The 27,612-nt window shown below is 42.3% G+C and overlaps 2 protein-coding genes across 2 annotated transcripts in view; both read right to left on the reverse strand.

Annotated features, from left to right (window-relative positions):
* The window catches only part of LOC139533043 (zinc finger protein 658B-like), a 147,595-nt gene that overhangs the window by 50,285 nt on the left and 69,698 nt on the right, over window positions 1–27,612 (reverse strand). The window lies entirely within an intron of this gene.
* On the reverse strand, window positions 3,199–24,981 carry LOC139533069 (zinc finger protein 135-like). The gene is made up of 4 exons (XM_071331295.1): window positions 24,727–24,981; window positions 20,269–20,505; window positions 6,517–6,759; window positions 3,199–6,237 (listed from the first exon to the last, which is right to left on the reverse strand). The coding sequence occupies exons 2-4, from the start codon at window positions 20,357–20,359 to the stop codon at window positions 5,243–5,245; spliced, it is 1,329 nt and encodes a 442-aa protein (XP_071187396.1). The 5' UTR covers window positions 20,360–20,505; window positions 24,727–24,981; the 3' UTR covers window positions 3,199–5,242.

Genomic DNA, 27,612 nt, shown 5'->3' on the forward strand with positions numbered 1-27,612 from the left:
TTCAATATAAAATATTTTTTTCCTCTTTGAAAAGCATTGAAGAGAACTGTAATTATCAGTGTTCAGGCTGAATTAATTGGAATGGAATAAAACACATGCTGACAATACTGGTATCAAACCATGCAGGTTTCAGTACTATGAAATAACATCTACCTTCTCATTGAAACAGTTCTACTGCAACGTTTCATGCACAGTGGGAAGTTGGAATGAATAGCACAGGCGTTGTTGTGCAGTTTCTCAGGGATGTGTGATGTCACAATTACAGAATTCAACCTAGCATAGACTGGGTCATAACTTATGAAGATATTATAGATAAATACAACCTGCTCTTACACCGATTAACAGATCTCCCAATCTTCCCCTCCATCTTGAATGTTGACATTCTGCTCCATTGTTTGACTGCAGTCTTCCAGCTTCACTGATTCCATCTCTGGCTCCTGCTGTGCAAACTGGGCTCCACTGTCACAATCAGGACCCAGTGACTGTAGGTTTGGACTGAGTGTGGAAGGAGAGAGGCAGGCTGGGTTTGTCCTCACTGTTGATGTCATCTCATAAAATAAGTGTGAGAGAACTGTGAGAGAACTGCAGAGGAAAGGGAGTGTTCTAGAATGTTACCCTCTCTTTACTGATCAGTGTCACCTTGTCAGTTTGTGTCTCTAATGTCTTTTTAGTTATATGTTGGACCCCAGTAAGACAAGCTTTCTCCTTTGTCGTCAGCTAATGGGGATCCTAATAAATCAAATACAAAGTTTGAAAAATCCATCTATTGGTTCTCCATATCGGTGCTGTTCACTAGAAACATTGGAGTGTGATGGTTGACTGGGTGGTACTGCTTCCCTCTGCAGTTTTCTGTGGGAATGAGCTGTGTTGTGGAAAATTGCAAGATTATGTTATAATGCTTGTATTGCATTATAATGGTTGTTTTATTCGACAGAATAGAGTATTCTGTTAACTATTGTGTGTGTGTTCCACTGAGGATGGGCCTCTATCAGATAACACTGACAGAGGAGATTTACGATGTCTTTGGTTGATAAAACCTAAAGAGCATTCCAGATAACATGAGGTAATGGTTCTGTGCTATGAAGTACCAGGAACGAAATTAGAACCTCGTCTTAGGGACCAAACTGAACGATAATTTATAGCGAATGCTATCTGGCTAAGGGATACTCCTTTCTCAAGTAAAAGTTTTTCTTTGTGAACTGTTCCTAAGATCTGTGGTTCGTCATGTAAGTTGAGAGGGGTGTATCTTTGCTATCAAAGATCTTTATACTTTTCTGTTGGTACTTTAAATGGTTCATTAGAGATGGTGCATCATTGAAAGTAAAATTGCTATTGCAAAGCTCTTATTATTAAAGCTGTAGTTTAAGTATAACTCTGACTGGTGTGTGAAGTTTGTAACTCTCCTCATTTGGTAAAGCAGAAATACCACCACCACAGCTGGTAGATACAACACGTATCAGATAGAGATTGTGTGATCAGTTTTCTGTGGGAATGAGTTAGTAGATACAACATGTATCAGATAGAGATGGTGTGATGATCAGTTTTCACCATTAGTTTGGGTAGATACATATTTTACGACAGACTTTTGTTTATTGATGCACAGGCTATGAAATGACTACATGTTTATTAAATTGTGTTTTAAAACTAAATGTGTTATTTTAGTCATTGATGAGGAATGTGTTCGGATAACTCCATTGAGCTTAATTGATCTGAAAATTTAAAATAAAGTTAGAATTGAATTAATTAATTTGTGCTGCTCAATCTCATCTCTATCATTAAATACTAAAAAAAGTTTTAAGCAAAATAATTCCTGTTTGTATGACGCTGAAACGAACAGGAAATGTAAATGAGCATTACATTTGACCTCAGCACTGACATGGTTTTTCATCAGCTTTGAGACCAGATACAGTACTGCAGCTTTATTGATCTACTGAATGTCTTTGTTTACTTCATGGAATTCTAAAGAATATATATTTATCTACTCAAAACATGTCACTACATCTCTACACATCACCACGGTGACAAGCCCATTCGTTAGCCACCAGTAATGTCTACAACGCATACAAATAGATGTTTATCAGTATAAAGTGCTTGTGTTTTCTTATTAAATAAGTGTTTTATAGGTACCAAAGTCCAGAAACAGTATTACTCCTGCAATTCAATAATGACCCAGTTACTATTGGAGAATGGAACCAGAGAGGAAGCTTGTGTTACCTTTCTCACACCACTACAGTATTCATTTCAACAGACCTTTTCCACACCCCTTTGATAGAGTTCAATATACACCCAAGACTATATAGAGGATCAGGATGTTGTAATGCCCAGTTGATTATGTAAATAGTCTTCTAGAACTCTGGTGGTGATGGTCCATTTGAGGGTGAGTCATTGATATGAATGTTTAGAGTGAAAGAACTGTGAACTCACCTGTGATGGCCCACGTCTACCACAACCTTTCCTATTGTGTTAGTAAGCACCACAGCATTTTAGGAAGCCATTGTTGAAAATGTGTTCATACATACAGTACAATGGGAGGGGGTGGGGCTTCCACAGGGGCAGACCAGACTTCTATTTAGGACTGGGATCCTATCCAGAGTTGACAGTTAGGACAAACCCAGCCTGCCTCTCTCCTTCCACACTCCAAACCTACAGTCACTGGGTCCAAGGTGGACATTTGTAATGTAATTACAGTTCCTTTAGAGTTCATTTGGAGTTACATTTAGTTAGAGATGAATTTTTTCTAAGCCTGTGCTATAAATAAACATTTTATATTCCTAGGTCTAGTACAATGGAAAACATGTTTTTTGGTCACTACCATTCCACGAAAATACAAAGCTGTATTTTTTTCATTGTACTACAATCCTACATTTTTGTAAGGGCTGTTCTTCACATCAGAGTGCTGCTGCAGGTTCTTTGCCTCTCTTGACCATGTCGGGTGGGCCGGGCACAACGCACAAAGCTCAATGCGCGCTCTCCACTTCCCTCTGGTAGCCTGATAATACATCACTCCTGATAGACACCAGCTAAAACTCTTGCAGAAATGTAGCAGCCTGTACATCTAATCATTAGCGATCTGACATGCTGTATTACATGGAAACTGTAGGCTACTAACAACAGCAGCTACATAGTCTAGTTTACTATGGTACTGTCCCTCTGGCCAGGGTAAACAAAGCAGTAATGTTGTGTATTGTATATACAGTATTACACTTCAAACAGTTTATTTCATTTAAATTATACACAAGAGAAGAGGTTGCCCAGCATAAACTCATGTACAAACATTTTTCGTTACATTCTTGTCATTTAGCAGATGCTCTTATCCAGAGAGACTTACAGGACAAAATAAAGGGTTAATTGCCTTGCTCAGGGGCACAATGGCAGATTGGTCCAGAGCCGATTAGGTGAACAGCGACCTTTCAGTTACTGGCCTAACACTCTTAACTGCTCGGCTACCTGCCGCCAGATCAATTAACTTCAATACATTTATACTAATACACTCATCAACAATGACTAAAATAATGAATCTAGTATTAAAATACAATTTAATAAACACAAGTAGTCGATTCATAGCCTGTTAATCATTAAACAAAAGTTGTTCAGTAATATAAAATAATCCACCCAAACTAATGCTGAAAACAGATCATCACACCATCTTTATCTGATATACACTGAGTGTACAAAACATTAGGAACACCTTCCTAATAGAGTTGCACCCCCTTTGTCCTCAGAACAACCTGAATTCATCAGACATGGACTGTCCAAGGTGTTGTGTGTTCCACAGGGACGCTGGTCCATGTTGACTCCAATGCTTCCTGCAATTGTGCCAAGTTGGCTGGGAGTGGATCTACTCCGAATAGCTCGTTCCATCTCCTCCCACAGATGGACAATTGGATTGAGATCTGATGACTTGGCAGGCCACTGCAGTGAGCTGAATTCACTGTAATGTTCTTGGAACCATTCGTGGACAAGCCTTGTGGAATGGGGCATAATACTGCTGAAAACATCCCTTTGCGGATGGATACACTGCTGCCATGAAGGGATGCACCTGATCGGCAATGATGTTAAGACATCCTGTTGTATTCAAGCATTGCTCAACTTTTATAAAGGGGCCCAATGTGTGCCCTGAAAACACATCCCAACCATCACACCACCAGCCTGCAATGCTGACACAGCATGGATGCATGCAGTGGTGTAAAGTACTGAAGTAAAAATTATTTAAACTACTTTAGTAGTTTTGGGGGGGTTCTGTACTTTACTATTTATATTGTTGACAACTTTTATTTCACTAAATTCCTAAAGAAAATGTACTTTTTACTCCATACATTTTCCCTGACACACAAAAGTACTCGTTACATTCTTTATGATTAGCAGGACAGAAAGTGGTCCAATTCACACACTTATCAAGATAACATCCCTGGTCATCCCTACTGCCTCTGATCTGGCGGACCCACCAAACACAAATGCTTCATTTGTAAATTATGTCTGAGTGTTGGAATCTGCCCCTGGCTATCCGTAATATATAAAAAACAAGACAATTGTGCCATCTGGTTTGCTTAATTTTAAGAAATTATTCATATTTTTACTTTTGATACTTAAGTATATTTACAACCAAATACTTTTACTCAAGTAGTATTTTAGTGGGTGACTTTCACTTGAGTCATTTTCTATTAAGGTATGATTACTTTTACTCAAGTATGACAGTTAGGTACTTTTCCCACCACTGGATGCATGTACTTGTGGTTTCCTAAATACCTTAGCCCTCCTATCAGCGTGAAACAGCAGGAACCGGGATTCATCAGACCAGGCAATAGTTTTCCAATTTTCTAGTGTCCAGTGTCCAGTGTTTTCATTCCTTCTGTCATGGAAAGAGCAGGTGCCCTTAATATGCCCTTAATGTTTTGTTTTACAATAGATTTGATCCAATTCAATGTTGCCAATTATTTAATGACATGAAAATGAAGTGGAGTGACTAATCTTAGCTGGTCTGAGAGAACTGATGAGGCTTCTCTCCTTTATGTATACATTGGTGTCTTTTAAAATGGCACAATCTGTAGAATCTCTTCTCACAGTCAGTGCAGTGATAAGGCTTCTCTCAAGTGTGTATCAGTTGGTGTGTCTTTACATTTCCCAATCGGGAGAAACTCTTGCCACATTAAGAGCAGGAGTAAGGCTTCTCTCCTGTGTGTGTTCTCTGATGAACTGTTAGCATAGTTGATGTTGTGAAGCATTTTACACAATCAGAGCAGGATTAAGGCTTCACTCCTGTATGTATACGTTCATGTCTTTTTAAGTTGTCCAGTTTAGAGAAACTCTTTACACAGTCAGAGCAGGAGTAAGGCTTCACTCCTGTATGTACACGTTCATGTCTTTTTAAGTTGTCCAGTTGAGAGAAACTCTTTCCACAGTCAGAGCAGGAGTACGGCTTCACTCCTGTATGTATACGTTCATGTGTTTTTAAGTGACCCAGTTGAGAGAAACTTTTTCCGCAGTCAGAGCAGGAGTAAGGCTTCAGTCCTGTGTGTATACGTTCATGTGTTTTTAAGTCCCCCAGTTGAGAGAACCTCTTTCCACAGTCAGAGCAGGAGTAAGGCTTCTCTCCTGTGTGTGTTCTCTGATGAACCTTTTGCTCAGTTGATGTTTTGAAGCATTTTTCACAGTCAGAGCAGGAGTAAGGCTTCTCTCCTGTATGTACACGTTCATGTGTTTTAAAGTCGCCCAGTTGAGAGAAACTCTTTCCACAGTCAGAGCAGGAGTAAGGCTTCTCTCCTGTGTGTGTTCTCTGATGAACCTTTTGCTCAGTTGATGTTTTGAAGCATTTTTCACAGTCAGAGCATGAGTAAGGCTTCTCTCCTGTATGTATACGTTCATGTATTTTTAAGTCGCCCAGTTGAGCGAAACTCTTTCCACAGTCAGAGCAGGAGTAAGGCTTCTCTCCTGTGTGTATACGTTCGTGTCTTTTTAAGGTGCCCATTTGAGAGAAACTCGCCCCACAGTCAGAGCAGGAGTGAGGCTTCTCTCCTCTGTGCACTCTCTGATGAACTGTCAGAGCCTTTGATGTTGTAAAATTCTTCCCACAGTCAGTACAGGAATACAGATTCTCTCCTGTGTGTATTTTTACATGTAACTTTAGCTTTGATAGAATTGAAAAATTCTCCTCACAATGTGGGCAGTGGTGAGACCTCTTAGCTCTGTGATCTTCCTGCTGTTGCTCTCTGGATGTAGAGAATGTCTCAACATGGTCTCCTGTGTGAACAACATCAGAAGAACCAGTCAGTTGTGTGATATACACTACAGGTCAAAAGTTTTAGAACACCTACTCATTCAAGGGTTTTTCTTTATTTTTACTATTTTCTACATTGTAGAATAATAGTTTAGAAATCAAAACTATGAAATAACACACATGGAATCATGTAGTAACCAAAAAAAAGTGTTAAAGAAATCTAAATATATTATATTTGAGATTCTTCAAATAGCCACCCTTTGCCTTGATGACAGCATTGCACAATCTTGGCATTCTCTTACCTTGAGAAAGAGATATCCCAATCTTATCGTCTTCATCTTTAATGTTGACATTCAGCTCCATTGTTTGACTGCAGTCTTCCAGCTTCACTGATGCCATCTCTGGATCCTGCAGTGTAAACTGGGCTCCACTGTCACAATCAGGACCCAGTGACTGTAGGTTTGAACTCACTGTGGAAGGAGAGAGGCAGGCTGAGTCTGTCCTCACTGTTGATGTTACAAACCTCAGACTTAATCTGAGTCGGCCTGAAGTAATAAAGAGAAACAGACACAAAAGTTAGTATTGACAGGTCTGGCACTTTCGTTATTCTCAAAAAATACTTATTGTTAAATTATCTATTTCAGTGCTTGACTTGGACTGAAATAGGTGCCAGGACTCATTTCTAGGTGCAGGAGCTCCAAAATACTGTTAATATTCTGTTCAAGTTAAGCACTGATCTCATTTCAATAGAACAGGTAGAATAGAACAAAACACGAATTCCTTAAAATTAGACAAAGTACCTGCTTTAAATTAGTCTACACAACGGAAATGCACTTAACCTCTAGTAGATTTCACCAAATTCATATAAATGACTCAAAAATCATTTAGTACAATGTTGCAGTATGTTTTAGGCAGCACTATGTACTATTTTCCTGAATAACCTTGTCTTTGCTGTATTTCACATCTAAAACCAATTGTATTTCCGTTCACACCATAGTAACATTTATAGATAAAGATAGAAACAACTGAATGTGTCTGAATATTAGTACACATGTAGAAACGGATAATCATTACATTCAGCTTCAAAACTGTAGTGCAACCGTGAAATTGTCTCTGCACCAGCACTGAAGTCTGTTGACGCAGACAGAGTGGGCGCCAGCATTTTACCAGCTTGTGAATTTTACACAAAACCAATAACATGCTAAACAAACTCAGAAATCTTAAATAAATTGATTCTTTATTAAATTACCTTGAAGAAATTATGTACATCTATTCAGACAAACCCAAAGTATCTAATGTTAGCTATGTGACTTGTAAAATTGTTTATTACATTCTTCACTCAGTATGACACAACATAACACATCAAACCTTTACCAAATGTGATAATACCTTAACAAATGTTACCTAGCATGGTATGACATGTTCTTTTGATATTAGAACGTTTAAACGTGCTATTACATACCTGTAGTAAATAGCAACCAACACAAAGGTTCTTGACATCACAGATCTGCCGCTTTCTTTATTCTGAAGAATGGTGCGTGCCTGTCTGGAACTTCCTGTTCCCCCACTACCACAGTGCAGCCACAGATTGAACAATGAGACAGATGTTTCACCCGATGTATAAATGTGAGGCATCCGCTTAGCGTTTCCACTCACTACCAAATATGGTAGTGAGAGGAAGCCCACTGGCCGGCAGTGGGAGAAGATGGAACGAGATGGATTTTGACCGACATTCTGCAAATGTTGTAATCTATGAAACATCTGATCTTAATACAGTTTTCTGTTCCCAGAACTAAAATCTGTTATGAACAGAGTGGACTAAGATTTGTAGACTTTTCCCTTTGCAAAAGTTTTAAATAATCACGTTATTTAGAAGGAACGCTGAGGCGAATTGAGTTATTGCACACGAGTTCTTCACAGAGGACTTCCCTAACAGAAATATGCAGATGTGCGCTAGAAGGCGCCAAAACGATCTCGCTAGCTCGTGCTTGGCTCTGCCCACTATGACTCATCTTTTCCCATTGGAAACGACCGGCTGTGGTCTATCTTGGTTTGGTGGATACTTGGGATGGCCCTACCCTGTTATATGAGAAGGGCGGTGCTGAATTTCAGCTGGATCCTCCAGCACCTGTTTTTTTGTCTTTCGTTCCGGAACCCATTTGCCAGAATCAGGTAGCCTACCTCTTGTAGCATGAAAAATAATTTCCACTGTTAGCAAAGTAAACATCCTAATTAAAGGAGAGTAATTACATTTGGACAAGCTGTGGTACACGTCGTACCAGACATGTTCAAAGGGTGATATGTCTGGTGAGTATGCAGGCCATGGAAGAATTGGGACATTTTCTGCATTTTCAAATGTGTACAGATCCTTGCGACATGGGGCAGTGTATTGTCATGCTGAAACATGAGGTGATGGCGGCGGATGAATGGCAGGACAATGGTCCTCAGAATCTTATCATGGTTTCTCTGTGCATTCAAATTCCCATCATTAAATGCAATTGTGTTCATCGTCTGTAGCTTATGCCTGCCCATACCATAACCCCGATATCACCACGGGGCACTCTGTTCACAACATTGACATCAGCAAACCGCACACAACTCCATACTGGTGGTCTACAGTTGTGAGGCTGTTTGGGCATACTGTCAAATTCTCTAAAACAACATTGAAGGAGGCTTATGGTAGATAAATTAATATTACATTCTCTGGCAACAGTAGTCCTTGCCGTCTTGGAGGCCCAAAAACTTCTCAGCTGCAGATATAACGATGTCCAGCTTCTTGGACTTCTTGTGCAGTACAATTCATAACTGTGGTTATAAATACTAAAATATCCATCTTCTTCACAATAAGTGTATCCAGATCACTTGATTGACGTACAACATTTGCAACTGGTTGTGGTGCATCCACCACCATATCTGCTTCAGAACTGTGGCCTCTTGCCCCTTCAACTCTCTTCACTGTCTCCACATAGGAGATTTGCTGTACTGCCCTGATCCTAGACACCTCAACCTCTTTCACCCTCTCACACTCTGGGAATTCGAGAATATGACCCCCATCACAGTTGCAAAATGTTACATTCACATACTTTCAATAACATATTCCTAGCCTGATACCACAACACAGGGTCTTTAGCTTGTAGCTACTGATGGATTATGGGTACTAACTCCTAAACTAGGGATAGGGTTAATTATCAGGTATCTTATTGAAATATTGAGTGTTTAGGTTTAGAGGGGCTACACCAGAAGTTAATGGTTATCTGTAGGAAGAAGGTATATAGTGTGTGCAATTAAGCTTGGAATGTGCTGAGTGAAGGGAAAGCAATCACGTGGCAGGCATTGATAAGGGGAGAGAGACATGGATTAGTGATGAAGGGGGTCGAGGTCAGGTCACATTAAGGGAGAAAGACACGTTTATGGCTGTATCACTTAGTTTCCTGCCTAGCAGTTAAGATACAATGCTTGTTCAGATGTGTAAGAGGAGACTCAGCCTGGGAGAAAGGGTTAAATATGGAAGGTGAACCTTCTCCCCAGTATGAGTTCCTAAGCACTCTGGGGGCCTCCCGAGTGGCGCAGTGGTCTGCTCCAGAGTGCTTAGGAACTCATACTGGGGAGAAGGTTCACCTTCCAACAGGACAGCGACCCTAAGCACACAGCCAAGACAATGCAGGAGTGGCTCCGGGACAAGTCTCTGAATGTTCTTGAGTGGCCCAGCCAGAGCCCAGACTTGAACCTGATTGAACATCTCTGGAGAGACCAGAAAATAGCTGTGTGGCGACAATCCTCATCTAACCTGACAGAGCTTGAGAGGATCTGCAGAGAATGGGAGAAACTCCTCAAATACAGGTGTGCCAAGCTTGTAGTGTCATACCCAAGAACACTCAAGGCTGTAATCACTGCCAAATCTTGCTTCAACAAAGTACTAAGTAAAGGGTCTGAATACTTATGTAAATGTAATATAACATTTTTTACTCTTATTCTGAAGCCTGATAAATCCCCAACAAAATGTGAAAGTTACAGACCGATTTCTCTTCTGAACTCCCACTCAAGAATTAGTGCTAAAGCCTTGGCCAAGAGATTGGATAAACTGCTCCCATATCTAATACACCAAGACCAAAATGACTACATGAAAAACCCTCAAGGTTTTCACAATGTGAGGAGAGTACTAAACATAATGTGTGTTATGGGAGAGGTCACATGACATCATTATATGGGAAAATGGTAGCTACTCATGAAGACAACTCTGATAGTAAGAGACTTCAGTGGATACAAGATATGCAGGAAGATATTTCAGCAGAGGACTGGGGTATGATATGCTGTAGAGCTCAGATACAGACAATAAACACCCCCCTGAGATTGTTGCAATACAATTGGATAATGAGAACATGTATCACCCTTGTTAAGCCCCACAAAGTTGACCCCAATACCTCAGACCTGTGTGTTAAATGTAACATGCATTTAGGCACCTTGTATCATTGCCTGGAGGAATGTGCTGAGATACAAACGTTTTGGAGCTCAGTACTGCGCTATATCTCTGAGATGACCTCTACCCCAATACCACTAATCCCTAAACTATGCCTCCTAAATCTTTACCCAGAGAATCTCTTTACATAGGAGAGGAAAGAAAATGGTTGACCTCTGGCTATTACAAGCTAGACGTTCAATTGCTCTCCACTGGAAGTATGTCAGTTGCCCCTCACTTGGTCATTGGATAAAATAATTAACTTCAAGTCTGGCTCTTGAAAATTGTACTTATATAGTGAAAAAGAAAGCCCCAGAGTTTCATAATATTTGGGATCTGTTTTGTGAGCTTAACAAACCAGTGATATTGTAGAAGCCAGTGATATTGGTACTGTAAAACTGTATATTCTCTATTTTTATGTGAATTTTGGCTGTAGTCTAAGCGTAATCTGCATTATCTGCGACTGCACATTATACCTTTTATTTATTTTTATTATTGGAAATGTTCTGGTAGCCTTCCCCAGATCTGTGCCTCAACATAATCCTTTCATGGAGCTCTACGGACAATTCCTTCGACCTCATGGCTTGGTTTTTACTCTGACATGCAGTCAAATGTGGGACATTATATAGACAGGTGTGTACCTTTCTAAATCATGTCCAATCAATGTAATTCACCACAGGTGGACTCTCAATCAAGTTGTAGAAACATCTCAAGGTTGATCAATGGAAACAGGATGCACCTGAACTCAATGTCAAGTCTCTTTTTTTATTTAACCTTTATTTAACCAGGTAGGCAAATTGAGAACACGTTCTCATTTACAATTGCGACCTGGCCAAGATAAAGCAAAGCAGTTCGACACATACAACAACACATAGTTACACATGGAGTAAAACAAACATATAGTCAATGATACAGTGAAAAAAAAATACGTCTATATACAATGTGAGCAAGTGAGGTGAGATAAGGGAGGTGAAGGCAAACAAATATATGTATAAATAAATAAAAATATAAAAAGGCCATGGTGGCGAAGTAAATACAACACAGCAAGTAAAATAAAACTTAAAACACTGGAATGGTTGGTTTGCAGTGGAAGAAAGCGCAAAGTAGAGACAGAAATAATGGGGTGCAAAGGAGCAAAATAAATAAATAAATACAGTAGGTAAAGAGGTAGTTGTTTGGGCTAAATTATAGATGGGCTATGTACAGGTGCAGTAATCTATGAGCTGCTCTGACAGCTGGTGCTTAAAGCTAGTGAGGGAGATAAGTGTTTCCAGTTTCAGAGATTTTTGTAGTTCGTTCCAGTCATTGGCAGCAGAGAACTGGAAGGAGAGGCGGCCAAAGGAAGAATTGGTTTTGGGGGTGACCAGAGAGATAAACCTGCTGGAGCGCGTGCTACAGGTAGGTTTTGCTATGGTGACCAGCGAGCTGAGATAAGGGGGGACTTTACCTAGCAGGGTCTTGTAGATGACCTGGAACCAGTGGGTTTGGCGACGAGTATGAAGCGAGGGCCAGCCAACGAGAGTGTACAGGTCGCAGTGGTGGGTAGTATATGGGGCTTTGGTGACAAAACGGATGGCACTGTGATAGACTGCATCCAATTTATTGAGTAGGGTTTTGGAGGCTATTTTGTAAATGACATCACCGAAGTCGAGGATTGGTAGGATGGTCAGTTTTACAAGGGTATGTTTGGCAGCATGAGTGAAGGATGCTTTGTTGCGGAATAGGAAGCCAATTCTAGATTTAACTTTGGATTGGAGATGTTTGATGTGAGTCTGGAAGGAGAGTTTACAGTCTAACCAGACACCTAGGTATTTGTAGTTGTCCACATATTCTAGGTCAGAGCCGTCCAGAGTAGTGATGTTGGACAGGCGGGCAGGTGCAGGCAGCGATCGGTTGAAGAGCATGCATTTAGTTTTACTTGTATTTAAGAGCAATTGGAGGCCACGGAAGGAGAGTTGTATGGCATTGAAGCTCGCCTGGAGGGTTGTTAACACAGTGTCAAAAGAAGGGCCAGAAGTATACAGAATAGTGTCGTCTGCGTAGAGGTGGATCAGAGAATCACCAGCAGCAAGAGCGACATCATTGATGTATACAGAGAAGAGAGTCGGTCCAAGAATTGAACCCTGTGGCACCCCCATGGAGACTGCCAGAGGCCCGGACAACAGACCCTCCGATTTGACACACTGAACTCGATCAGAGAAGTAGTTGGTGAACCAGGCGAGGCAATCATTAGAGAAACCAAGGCTGTCGAGTCTGCCGATGAGGATGTGGTGATTGACAGAGTCAAAAGCCTTGGCCAGGTCAATGAATACGGCTGCACAGTATTGTTTCCTATCGATGGCGGTTAAGATATCGTTTATGACCTTGAGCGTGGCTGAGGTGCACCCATGACCAGCTCTGAAACCAGATTGCATAGCGGAGAAGGTATGGTGGGATTCGAAATGGTTGGTAATCTGTTTGTTGACTTGGCTTTCGAAGACCTTAGAAAGGCAGGGTAGGATAGATATAGGTCTGTAGCTGTTAGGGTCAAGAGTGTCCCCCCCTTTGAAGAGGGGGATAACCGCAGCTGCTTTCCAATCTTTGGGAATCTCAGACGACACGAAAGAGAGGTTGAAAAGGCTAGTAATAGGGGTGGCAACAATTTCAGCAGATAGTTTTAGAAAGAAAGGGTCCAGATTATCTAGCCCGGCTGATTTGTAAGGGTCCAGATTTTGCAGCTCTTTTAGAACATCAGCTGACTGTATTTGGGAGAAAGAGAAATGGGGAAGGCTTGGGCGAGTAGCAGAGGGGAGGGCAGTGCTGTTGTCCGGGGTAGGGGTAGCCAGGTGGAAAGCATGGCCAGCCGTAGAAAAATGCTTATTGAAATTCTCAATTATAGTGGATTTGTCGGTGGTGACAGTGTTTCCTATCTTCAGAGCAGTTGGAAGCTGGGAGGAGGTGTTCTTATTCTCCATGGACTTTACAGTGTCCCAGAACTTTTTTGAATTTGTGTTGCAGGAAGCAAATTTCTGCCTGAAAAAGCTAGCCTTGGCTTTTCTAACTGCCTGTGTATACTGGTTTCTAGCTTCCCTGAAAAGTTGCATATCACGGGGGCTGTTCGATGCTAATGCAGAACGCCATAGGATGTTTTTCTGTTGGTTAAGGGCAGTCAGGTCAGGAGAGAACCAAGGGCTATATCTGTTCCTGGTTCTAAATTTCTTGAATGGGGCATGCTTATTCAAGATGGTGAGGAAGGCATTTTTTTAAAATGTCCAGGCATCCTCTACTGACGGGATGAGATCAATATCCTTCCAGGATACCTCGGCCAGGTCGATTAGAAAGGCCTGCTCGCTGAAGTGTTTCAGGGAGCGTTTGACAGTGATGAGTGGAGGTCGTTTGACCGCTGACCCATTACGGATGCAGGCAATGAGGCAGTGATCGCTGAGATCTTGGTTGAAAACAGCAGAGGTGTATTTGGAGGGCAAGTTTGTTAGGATGATATCTATGAGGGTACCCGTGTTTACGGAATTGGGGTGGTACCTGGTAGGTTCATTGATAATTTGTGTGAGATTGAGGGCATCAAGCTTAGATTGTAGGGTGGCTGGGGTGTTAAGCATGTTAAAATTTAGGTCGCCTAGCAGCACGAGCTCTGAAGATAGATGGGGGGCAATCAGTTCACATATAGTGTCCAGAGCACAGCTGGGGGCAGAGGGTGGTCTATAGCAGGCGGCAACGGTGAGAGACTTGTTTTTAGAGAGGTGGATTTTTAAAAGTAGAAGTTCAAATTGTTTGGGAACAGACCTGGATAGTAAAACAGAACTCTGCAGGCAATCTTTGCAATAGATTGCAACACCGCCCCCTTTGGCCGTTCTATCTTGTCTGAAAATCTTGTAGTTGGGGATGAAAATGTCAGAATTTTTGGTGGTCTTTCTAAGCCAGGATTCAGACACGGCTAAAACATCCGGGTTGGCAGAGTGTGCTAAAGCAGTGAACAAAACAAACTTAGGGAGGAGGCTTCTAATGTTAACATGCATGAAGCCAAGGCTATTACGGTTACAGAAGTCATCAAAAGAGAGCGCCTGGGGAATAGGAGTGGAGCTAGGTACTGCAGGGCCTGGATTCACCTCTACATCACCAGAGGAACAGAGGAGGAGTAGGATAAGGGTACGGCTAAAAGCTATGAGAATTGGTCGTCTAGAACTTCTAGAGCAGAGTAAAAGGAAGTTTCTGGGGGCGATAAAATAGCTTAAAGGAATAATGTACAGACAAAGGTATGGTAGGATGTGAATACAGTGGAGGTAAACCTAGGTATTGAGTGATGATGAGAGAGATATTGTCTCTAGAAACATCATTGAAACCAGGTGATGTCATCGCATATGTGGGTGGTGGAACTGTGAGGTTGGATATGGTATAGTGGTCAGGGCTAGAGGCTCTACAGTGAAATAAGCCAATAAACACTAACCAGAACAGCAATGGACAAGGCATATTTACATTAAGGAGAGGCATGCTTAATCGAGTGATCAATAAGGGTCCAGTGAGTAGAGGTTGGTTGGGGTCACGGCGATCCAGACAGCTGGCCGGGTAGATGGCTATCGGTAGCAAGATAGCATAGTATGGAAGTCTATTTGTAGATGTCTCGTGCGTTTCCGTCGGTAGGTTAGTGGGGTTCCGTGTGGTAGAGGGGATCAATCCAAATTGGCAAAATAGATATAGTGACCCAAGAAAAAAATGAATAAAAAAAAAATAATAATAATAATAATAATAATAATTGTCCGATATACTTATTCAGATAGCAGCCGATAAGACAGCTAACGGTTAGCGGGCCCCAGATGAGCGTTCAGGTAACGTCGGGACGGAGGTGCCAGTTGGATAACTCCCTCGGGCAGATAACGTCGGCAGTCAGTCGTGAAGGCCCGGTGGGGCTCCGTATCTGCAGCAACAACAAAACAACAAAAAAACGGGTCCGGATAGGTGGCTGTAGCCCAGGAATGGCTGATGGAACTCCTCAGCTGGCTAGCTCCGGAATGATTTGAGTTTGCTCCGGGATCGACGTAAGCCAGTAGTCACACGGTTTGCAGCTAGCTAGCTGTGTAGTGCCGGTAGATTATCGAGCTAAAGGAATAGCTGATGACCACAAAACGTGGGCAGCTGAAACACCAACGCTAGCCAGCAGACCGGCTAATTTCTGGGCAGCTACAGATTAGCTTCTGGCTAGCTATCGGATAGCTTCTGGTTAGCTTTCTGGCTAGCTTCTGAATTAGCCCCTGGCTAGCTTCCACGGTGGTTTTTCAGATTTGAGGTAAATAATATATTCCGGCGCCGAAAAGAGATGGCCGCCTCGCTTCGCGTTCCTTGGAAAATATGCAGTATTTTGCTTTTTTATGTGTTATTTCTTACATCGGTACCCCAGGTAATCTTAGGTTTCATTACATACAGTCGGGAGGAACTACTGAATATACGATTAACGTCAACTCATCATCGTTCCTACCAGGAATATGACTTTCCCGAAACGGATCCAGTGTTTTGCCTTCCACCCAATACAATGGATCTGATCCCAGCCGGCGACCCTGTGCGACGCCGTAAAAGGGGAAAACGAGGCGGTCTCGTGGTCAGGCTTCGGAGACGGGCACATCGCGCTCCACTCCCTAGCATACTACTCGCCAATGTCCAGTCTCTTGACAATAAGGTTGATGAAATCCGAGCACGGGTAGCATTCCAGAGAGACATCAGGGATTGCAACGTGCTCTGCTTCACGGAAACATGGCTAACTCAAGAGACGCTAACGGAGTCGGTGCAGCCAGCTGGTTTCTTCATGCATCGCGCCGACAGAAACAAACATCTTTCTGGTAAGAAGAGGGGCGGGGGGGTATGCCTTATGATTAACGAGACGTGGTGTGATCATCATAACAACACACAGGAACTCAAGTCATTCTGTTCACCTGATCTAGAACTCCTCACAATCAAATGTCGACCGCATTATCTACCAAGGGAATTCTCTTCAATCATAATCACAGCCGTATATATTCCCCCCCAAGCAGACACATCGATGGCCCTGAACGAACTTTATCTGACTCTTTGTAAACTGGAAACCACACACCCTGAGGCTGCATTCATCGTAGCTGGGGATTTTAACAAGGCTAATCTAAAAACAAAACTCCCTAAATTCTATCAGCATATCGATTGTGCTACCAGGGCTGGGAAAACCCTAGATCATTGTTATACTAATTTCCGCGACGCATATAAGGCCCTCCCCCGCCCCCCTTTCGGAAAAGCTGACCACGACTCCATTTTGTTGATTCCAGCCTACAAACAGAAACTAAAACAACAAGCTCCCGCGCTCAGGTCTGTTCAACGCTGGTCCGACCAATCTGAATCCACGCTTCAAGACTGCTTCGATCACGCGGATTGGAATATGTTCCGCATTGCGTCCAACAACAATATTGACGAATATGCTGATTCGGTGAGCGAGTTCATTAGGAAGTGCATTGACGATGTCGTACCCACAGCAACGATTAAAACATTCCCAAACCAGAAACCGTGGATTGATGGCAGCATTCGCGTGAAACTGAAAGCACGAACCACTGCTTTTAACCAGGGCAAGGTGACCGGAAGCATGACCGAATACAAACAGTGTAGCTATTCTCTCCGCAAGGCAATCAAACAGGCTAAGTCCCAGTACAGAGACAAAATCGAGTCGCAATTCAACAGCTCAGACACAAGAGGTATGTGGCAGGGTCTACAGTCAATCACGGATTACAAAAAGAAAACCAGCCCCGTCGCGGACCAGGATGTCTTGCTCCCAGACAGGCTAAACAACTTTTTTGCCCGCTTTGAGGACAATACAGTGCCACTGACACGGCCCCCTACCAAAACCTGCGGGCTCTCCTTCACTGCAGCCGAGGTGAGTAAAACATTTAAACGTGTTAACCCTCGCAAGGCTGCAGGCCCAGACGGCATTCCCAGCCGCGTCCTCAGAGCATGCGCAGACCAGCTGGCTGGTGTGTTTACGGACATATTCAATCAATCCTTATCCCAGTCTGCTGTTCCCACATGCTTCAAGAGGGCCACCATTGTTCCTGTTCCCAAGAAAGCTAAGGTAACTGAGCTAAACGACTACCGCCCCGTAGCACTCACTTCCGTCATCATGAAGTGCTTTGAGAGACTAGTCAAGGACCATATCACCTCCACCCTACCGGACACCCTAGACCCACTCCAATTTGCTTACCGACCCAATAGGTCCACAGACGACGCAATCGCAACCACACTGCACACTGCCCTAACCCATCTGGACAAGAGGAATACCCATGTGAGAATGCTGTTCATCGATTACAGCTCAGCATTTAACACCATAGTACCCTCCAAACTCGTCATCAAGCTCGAGACCCTGGGTCTCGACCCCGCCCTGTGCAACTGGGTCCTGGACTTCCTGACGGGCCGCCCCCAGGTGGTGAGGGTAGGTAACAACATCTCCACCCCGCTGATCCTCAACACTGGGGCCCCACAAGGGTGCGTTCTGAGCCCTCTCCTGTACTCCCTGTTCACCCACGACTGCGTGGCCATGCACGCCTCAAACTCAATCATCAAGTTTGCGGATGACACTACAGTGGTAGGCTTGATTACCAACAACGACGAGACGGCCTACAGGGAGGAGGTGAGGGCCCTCGGAGTGTGGTGTCAGGAAAATAACCTCACACTCAACGTCAACAAAACAAAGGAGATGATTGTGGACTTCAGGAAACAGCAGAGGGAGCACCCCCCTATCCACATCGACGGGTCAGTAGTGGAGAAGGTGGAAAGTTTTAAGTTCCTCGGTGTACACATCACGGACAAATTGAATTGGTCCACCCACACAGACAGCGTTGTGAAGAAGGCGCAGCAGCGCCTCTTCAACCTCAGGAGGCTGAAGAAATTCGGCTTGTCACCAAAAGCACTCACAAACTTCTACAGATGCACAATCGAGAGCATCCTGTCGGGCTGTATCACCGCCTGGTACGGCAACTGCTCCGCCCACAACCGTAAGGCTCTCCAGAGGGTAGTGAGGTCTGCAGAACGCACCACCGGGGGCAAACTACCTGCCCTCCAGGACACCTACACCACCCGATGTCACAGGAAGGCCATAAAGATCATCAAGGACAACAACCACCCAAGCCACTGCCTGTTCACCCCGCTATCATCCAGAAGGCGAGGTCAGTACAGGTGCATCAAAGCAGGGACCGAGAGACTGAAAAACAGCTTCTATCTCAAGGCCATCAGACTGTTAAACAGCCACCACTAACATTTAGCGGCCGCTGCCAACATACTGACTCAACTCCAGCCACTTTAAAAATGGGAATTGATGGAAATTATGTAAAAATTGTACCACTAGCCACTTTAAACAATGCCACTTAATATAATGTTTACATACCCTACATTACCCATCTCATATGTATATACTGTACTCTATATCATCTACTGCATCTTGCCATCTTATGTAATACATGTACCACTAGCCACTTTAAACTATGCCACTTTATGTTTACATACCCTACAGTACTCATCTCATATGTATATACCGTACTCTATACCATCTACTGCATCTTGCCATGCCGTTCTGTACCACCACTCATTCATATATCTTTATGTACATATTCTTTATCCCTTTACACTTGTGTGTGTGTATAAGGTAGTAGTTGTGGAATTGTTAGGTTAGATTACTTGTTGGTTATTACTGCATTGTCGGAACTAGAAGCACAAGCATTTCGCTACACTCGCATTAACATCTGCTAACCATGTGTATGTGACTAATAAAATTTGATTTGATTTAATACTTTTTTGTAATTGGTGAAGCGGGTTGCAGGAAAGCTTTTGCAGGGAAGCTTTTGTAGTTGAGTTCTTGGATAATAAAATATATAAAAGATATGCGAAGAAAGGTGTAAATATATATATATACAGGACACGACAATACGAAACAGAAATGACGTCTGAACTGCTAAGCCATCTTGGATTATTAATTATTAATTATTAATTAATTCATAGCAAAGGGCCTGAACTTATGTAAATAAGGTATTTATGTTTTTAATAAATGTGCAAACATGTCTAAAAACCTGTGTTCGCTTTGTCATTATGGAGTAGTCTGTGAAGATTGAGGAACTTTTTTTATTTAATCAATTTTAGAATAAGGCTGTAACGTAACAAAATGTGGAAAAAGTCAAGGGGTCTGAATACTTTCCGAATGCACTGTATGTATTCACATAAGTAGGCTGTGCAATACAAAGTGGGAATAAAACTATTCTAAAAGTGGGTAAGAGTTGAAAGCTAAAAAAGGGGGGGGGGTCGTGAAAATTATGACCTATATCATCCTCCACTCACTATCACAAGGGTTAGTAACAACACAGACTCATTTCATAGAACCCTAAAACATTGGCAGTTTGTCTACGTCACTTCTTTAGTCTACTCTCTGAACACTCCAGATAGCCCAGTGAATAAAACAAATGCTGGCAATACTGGTGTCAAACCATGCAAGTCTCAGTAGCATGAAATAACATTAACCTTTTCATTGAAACAGTTCTACTGCAACTTTTCATGCACAGTGGGAAGTTGGAATGAACACAAACTTAATTAGAAAAAAACCTGTGCTTACTAAGAGAAACCGATTTCTCCTCCTCTTCATCTTTAATGTTGACATTCAGCTCCAGTGTTTGACTGCAGTCTTCCAGCTTCACTGATGCCATCTCTGGATCCTGCGGTGCAAACTGGGCTCCACTGTCACAATCAGGACCCAGTGACTGTAGGTTTGGACTCAGTGTGGAAGGAGAGAGGCAGGCTGGGTCTGTCCTCACTGTTGATGTTACCGGCCTCAGACTTAATCTGAGTCGGCCTGTAGTAATAAAGAGAAACAGACACAAAAGTTATTGTCTTGACAGTTCTGTCACTTTCATATTCTCTAAAAATATATTTTTAAGTAAATTGTGTAATTACAATAGATCAGGTAGCTAAGCATTGACTACAAACAACAAAACATTCACATTAAACAAAGTACATACTTTAAATTACACAACATAAGTGCACGTAACCATAACATGACATTTATAAAAAAGAAAACGTCTCCTTTAAGCATTACTTCAAAGTATTTTTACTTAGTTACTTTACACCACTGCCAATTATATTTCCCGTTCACACCATAGTAACAATTATAGATAAAGATTGAAACAACTGAATGTGTCTTAATATTAGTACACATGTAGAACCTGATAATGATTACATTCAGCTTCAAAATAGTAGTGCGACCGTGAAATTGTCTCTCATGCACCTGCACTGCTACCCCATTCAGAGATGCTAACTGCTTTAGTACACCTGCACTGCTACCCCATTCAGAGATGCTAACTGCTTTAGTACACCTGCACTGCTACCCCATTCAGAGATGCTAACTGCTTTAGTACACCTGCACTGCTACCCCATTCAGAGATGCTAACTGCTTTAGTACACCTGCACTGCTACCCCATTCAGAGATGCTAACTGCTTTAGTACACCTGCATTGCTACCCCATTCAGAGATGCTAACTGCTTTAGTACACCTGCACTGCTACCCCATTCAGAGATGCTAACTGCTTTAGTACAAACTGCCCCTGTAATTCTTTATTTTCCCCAAACTGCCCCTGTAATTCTTTATTTTTCCCCAAACTGCCCCCTGTAATTCTTTATTTTCCCCCAAACTGCCCCTGTAATTCTTTATTTTCCCCCAAACTGCCCCCGTAATTCTTTATTTTCCCCCAAACTGTCCCTGTAATTCTTTATTTTCCCCCAAACTGCCCATGTAATTCTTTATTTTTCCCAAACTGCCCCTGTAATTCTTTATTTTTCCCAAACTGCCCCTGTAATTCTTTATTTTTCCCCAAACTGCCCCTGTAATTCTTTATTTTCCCCCAAACTGCCACTGTAATTCTTTATTTTCCCCCAAACTGTCCCCGTAATTCTTTATTTCCCCCCAAACTGTCCTTGTAATTCTTTATTTTCCCCCAAACTGTCCTTGTAATTCTTTATTTTTCCCCAAACTGCCCCCGTAATTCTTTATTTTTCCCCAAACTGTCCCCGTAATTCTTTATTTTTCCCCAAACTGCCCCCGTAATTCTTTATTTTCCCCAAACTGCCCCTGTAATTCTTTATTTTTCCCCAAACTGCCCCTGTAATTCTTTATTTTTCCGCAAACTGCCCCCTGTAATTCTTTATTTTCCCCCAAACTGCCCCTGTAATTCTTTATTTTCCCCCAAACTGCCCCTGTAATTCTTTATTTTCCCCCAAACTGCCCCTGTAATTCTTTATTTTCCCCCAAACTGCCCCTGTAATTCTTTATTTTCCCCCAAACTGCCCCTGTAATTCTTTATTTTCCCCCAAACTGCCCCTGTAATTCTTTATTTTCCCCCAAACTGCCCCTGTAATTCTTTATTTTCCCCCAAACTGCCCCTGTAATTCTTTATTTTCCCCCAAACTGCCCCTGTAATTCTTTATTTTCCCCCAAACTGCCCCTGTAATTCTTTATTTTCCCCCAAACTGCCCCTGTAATTCTTTATTTTTCCCCAAACTGCCCCTGTAATTCTTTATTTTTCCCCAAACTGCCCCTATAATTCTTTATTTTCCCCAAACTGCCCCTGTAATTCTTTATTTTCCCCCAAACTGTCCCCGTAATTCTTTATTTTCCCCCAAACTGTCCTTGTAATTCTTTATTTTCCCCCAAACTGTCCTTGTAATTCTTTATTTTTCCCAAACTGCCCCTGTAATTCTTTATTTTCCCCCAAACTGTCCCTGTAATTCTTTATTTTCCCCCAATAAATTGGCAGTTATGATGCAAGCCTGGAGGATTTTATTCTAGGAGTGAAGATACAGTATTTCAACATGTCCAGGTGATAGGGCCACACTGATAACTCCAGCTTGGTTTCTAAACCATCTATCCTTTAGTGTCACCCTAATATTTGAACTGAGAAAGTGTGATCATAATCGTTGGCATATTTTAGCGATCCGCAGTACGTCCTAAATGCCCCTCAGCCTTCAGATGTGAGCTAAACAGTTCAATTGCACTCCAGATGCATTTTAAGCCTATGGGTGAGAAAGTTAATCATTTACAAACCTTTAGGTCAGTTGTATGCTGCTGCTGCTTCTATTAACAGCAAAAGTTGCATTAAATTGGCTCAATATTTTTTACTGATGCATTTGGTAATATTCAATATTCAATTCATAAACACAAAACATATAAACAACACTGTGAAAGTTGATAGGCTGCATGTAGCCCATTCATTATGCACAGCACTTAACTGAGTCGATATATTGAACTATTGTTTTCTTGCGTAAACCGAGAGAAACACCTGTCAAACGCAGACATTTCTCTCAAAACACAGGGATGTCGATTTGCACGGGACTAGTATTATCAGAGGACTTTGGATTTTGCCCCAAAACAGTAGGTTATTCTGGTTGGAATTTTTACTCTCATGCCATGTAAAACTTACTGCCATGGCAGATTCGAACAGGACAAAAATGAAAGATGTGGTGTTTTGTGCTCGTGCACATAATTACATAACCTGACCTCCCCCAGTAAAACGACTCCCGTCCGAATAGGGCACAATAGGGCCTGACTTATAGCCAGGGCCGCTCTTTGCCGTTCTGCTCCAAAAATTCCACCCCCAGCAAAACTAGAACAGTCCCAGTTAGCAAAGTGAAGTTGAAAATACTTCTAAAATACGTATTTTCCAGACGTTGAATGCAAGGGAAGCCAGCAAGGGTTTGTCCTCCCTTAAAAAATATATTATAATAATAGCTAATCAGCATTGATCTAAACTGACTGGGCTCAGCTGTGAATGGTCCTGGCCCACCAAAAACAAGTGTCAAGGGAAGCCAGTTTGGATTTGCCTTCAGACCAGTCACATCACATCAGAAGCCAAACATAACTGACATCTCATTGTGTTGTCCTCTGGTGGATAGTTGGCTAACTTAGAAAAGGGACGATTTTAGCTATGGATGGAGATAGGGATTTTGACTTGCGGCTTTACTTAATTCTCCGTACTGGCCAATGATTATAACGGCGATTCTGATCCAACCATACATTGCGCCCCTGGCCTGAGAGGATGGAAGTTCAACATGTAGCTAGATGTAGTATGCTAATGTTACCTAGCTGGCCTGGCGCATTGTTTCGAATGAAAGTAAGTTAGACTAGCGAGCAAGAATTTTTGCCAGGTAGCCTAGGACAACAGAAACTAAAAGCATTTACTGTATGACAGAATCATAGACCGTTTAGGCAACATGAAATGAGGAGGATAGCATTGGTGTTTCTCTACAAGTAGTCAGAAAATGTTGGAAACATTATCTTGCTTGACCATGCTGTAGGTAATGTAATTGTTTGTTACACACAATATGTTTTGTTTTGTAGACTTCACCCAACAGATGTTGCTCTCCGGTTTTGTAATGAAAACTAGTGTCTTCTGCCAGTGTCTTCTTATTGTCTCGAGCCTTAGGCCTATATATCACCGTGGCATATGAACTAACAGGTTAATGCGCACACACATAGGTTGTTATATGTTTTTGTTTGTTTTTTGGGGCTTGGCTTCTGCAGTGACTTCCCATGCACCGGTACTGGTAAAATGTAAATACTTAACTAGTTTTTCTATATCATCATTAGAAAGTTGTGTAAATGGCAGTTGTTTTGGAGAAAAGCATTACTTTTCGTATAAGGTACACATTTGCACGTGTTTCTTCTTGACTGATTACAATTTGATTGATGTGGTTCTATTGTACGTCATATCATTAAACGCAGACAGAGTGTGCAGCGCCATTTTACCAACTCGTGAGACTTTTTATTTTTACACAAAGCCAATAACATCTCAAATACATTGATTATATATTAAATTACATTTGAATGATACACGTTCAAAAAAAATATATATATATCTAGCTACGTGACTTGCAAAATCGTTTCACGTTTTTCACTCACTCGGTTTGACATAAATAACACACACAACCTTTACCAAACGTGATAATACCTTGACGGATGTGTTACCTAACATGTTATGACGTGGTCTTTCGACATTAGAAAGTGTAAACGTGCTATTACATACCTGTAATAGTGGACACAAGGGTTACTGTCTTCACAGCACAGTTCTAGCGCTTTCTTTATCTGAAGAATGGAGCGCGCTTCCCCGGAACTACTTCTTCCTCTGCTTTGGAGTTTAACAGCGGTTGGAATCGAATATGTAGCATTACCGCCCCCAACTGGACTATAATATAAACCCTTTGCACTTGATGATACAAAATGGGAAAACGGGAAAAGCAAAAACGTAAAAAACAACAACAAACTAACTCTACAATCATTAAAAACCCACTACCCCATTCCACTACTTTGACCCTATCCGCTCCTGCACCATGCCAACGGCCTGGGAGGACGGGACACCACCACCCAACACACCCTGTAACTCTTCTGAAGTTAAATACCCAGATACTTCTCTGCAGCTGCCTCAATTAGTTTCTGTGACTTACGTTCCATCCCTGAGGTACAGATGATTACCATTGCTACGAAGCCAACCTTAATGAAGCATACAGTATATCACTCAAATCAAATTGTACTTGTCACATGCGCCGAATACAACAGGTGTAAACCTTACCGTGAAAGGCATACTTAAAGACCCTAACCAACAATGCAGTTCAAGAAATAGAGTTAAGAAAATATTTGCTAAATAAAATCAAATGTAAAAAAGTAACACAATAAGGTTACATAACTTCTAATGGACTACTGAAAAGTCAAAATTCAAACCCTCCTTGTAAGATATATATATATATACACTGCTCAAAAAAATAAAGGGAACACTTAAACATCACAATGTAACTCCAAGTCAATCACACTTCTGTGAAATCAAACTGTCCACTTAGGAAGCAACACTGATTGACAATACATTTCACATGCTGTTGTGCAAATGGAATAGACAAAAGGTGGAAATTATAGGCAATTAGTAAGACACCCCCAAAAAAGGAATGGTTCTGCAGGTGGTGACCACAGACCACTTCTCAGTTCCTATGCTTCCTGGCTGATGTTTTGGTCACTTTTGAATGCTGGCGGTGCTTTCACTCTAGTGGTAGCATGAGACGGAGTCTACAACCCACACAAGTGGCTCAGGTAGTGCAGTTCATCCAGGATGGCACATCAATGCGAGCTGTGGCAAAAAGGTTTGCTGTGTCTGTCAGCGTAGTGTCCAGAGCATGGAGGCGCTACCAGGAGACAGGCCAGTACATCAGGAGACGTGGAGGAGGCCGTAGGAGGGCAACAACCCAGCGGCAGGACCGCTACCTCCGCCTTTGTGCAAGGAGGACCACTGCCAGAGCCCTGCAAAATGACCTCCAGCAGGCCACAAATGTGCATGTGTCTGCTCAAATGGTCAGAAACAGACTCCATGAGGGTGGTATGAGGGCCCGACGTCCACAGGTGGGGGTTGTGCTTACAGCCCAACACCGTGCAGGACATTTGGCATTTGCCAGAGACCACCAAGATTGGCAAATTCGCCACTGGCGCCCTGTGCTCTTCACAGATGAAAGCAGGTTCACACTGAGCACATGAGCACATGTGACAGACGTGACAGAGTCTGGAGACGCCGTGGAGAACGTTCTGCTGCCTGCAACATCCTCCAGCATGACCGGTTTGGCGGTGGGTCAGTCATGGTGTGGGGTGGCATTTCTTTGTGGGGCCGCACAGCCCTCCATGTGCTCGCCAGAGGTAGCCTGACTGCCATTAGGTACCGAGATGAGATCCTCAGACCCCTTGTGAGACCATATGCTGACACATGCACATTTGTGGCCTGCTGGAGGTCATTTTGCAGGGCTCTGGCAGTGCACCTCCTTGCACAAAGGCGGAGGTAGCGGTCCTGCCGCTGGGTTGTTGCCCTCCTACGGCCTCCTCCACGTCTCCTGATGTACTGGCCTGTCTCCTGGTAGCGCCTCCATGCTCTGGACACTACGCTGACAGACACAGCAAACCTTTTTGCCACAGCTCGCATTGATGTGCCATCCTGGATGAACTGCACTACCTGAGCCACTTGTGTGGGTTGTAGACTCCGTCTCATGCTACCACTAGAGTGAAAGCACCGCCAGCATTCAAAAGTGACCAAAACATCAGCCAGGAAGCATAGGAACTGAGAAGTGGTCTGTGGTCACCACCTGCAGAACCATTCCTTTTTTGGGGGTGTCTTACTAATTGCCTATAATTTCCACCTTTTGTCTATTCCATTTGCACAACAGCATGTGAAATGTATTGTCAATCAGTGTTGCTTCCTAAGTGGACAGTTTGATTTCACAGAAGTGTGATTGACTCGGAGTTACATTGTGTTGTTTAAGTGTTCCCTTTATTTTTTTGAGCAGTGTATATATATATACTACCGTTCAAAAGTTTGGGGTCACTTAGAAATGTCCTTGTTTTCGAAAGAAAAGCGCATTTTTTGTCCATTAAAATAACATAAAATTGATAGAAATACAGTGTAGACATTGTTAATGTTGTAAATTACTATTGTAGCTGGAAACGGCAGATTTTTTATGGAATATCTACATAGGCGTACAGAGGCCCGTTATCAGCAACCATCACTCCTGTGTTCCAATGGCACGTTGTGTTAGCCAATCCAAGTTTATCATTTTAAAATGCGAATTGATCATTAGAAAACCCTTTTGCAATTATGTTAGCGCAGCTGAAATCTGTGTTCTGATTAAAGAAGCAATAAAACTGGACTTCTTTAGACTAGTTGAGTATTTGGAGAATCAGCATTTGTGGATTCAATTACAGAATCAAAATGGTCAGAAAAAAATAACTTTCTTCTGAAACTCGTCAGTCTATTTTTGTTCTGAGAAATGAAGGCTATTCCATGCGAGAAATTGCCAAGAAACGGAAGATCTCGTACAATGCTGTGTACTACTCCCATCACAGAACAGAGCAAACTGGCTCTAACCAGAATAAAAAGAGGAGTGGG

Source organism: Salvelinus alpinus, chromosome 10 (genome assembly GCF_045679555.1).
Source record: "Salvelinus alpinus chromosome 10, SLU_Salpinus.1, whole genome shotgun sequence".
In the NCBI taxonomy this organism is placed as follows: domain Eukaryota; kingdom Metazoa; phylum Chordata; class Actinopteri; order Salmoniformes; family Salmonidae; genus Salvelinus; species Salvelinus alpinus.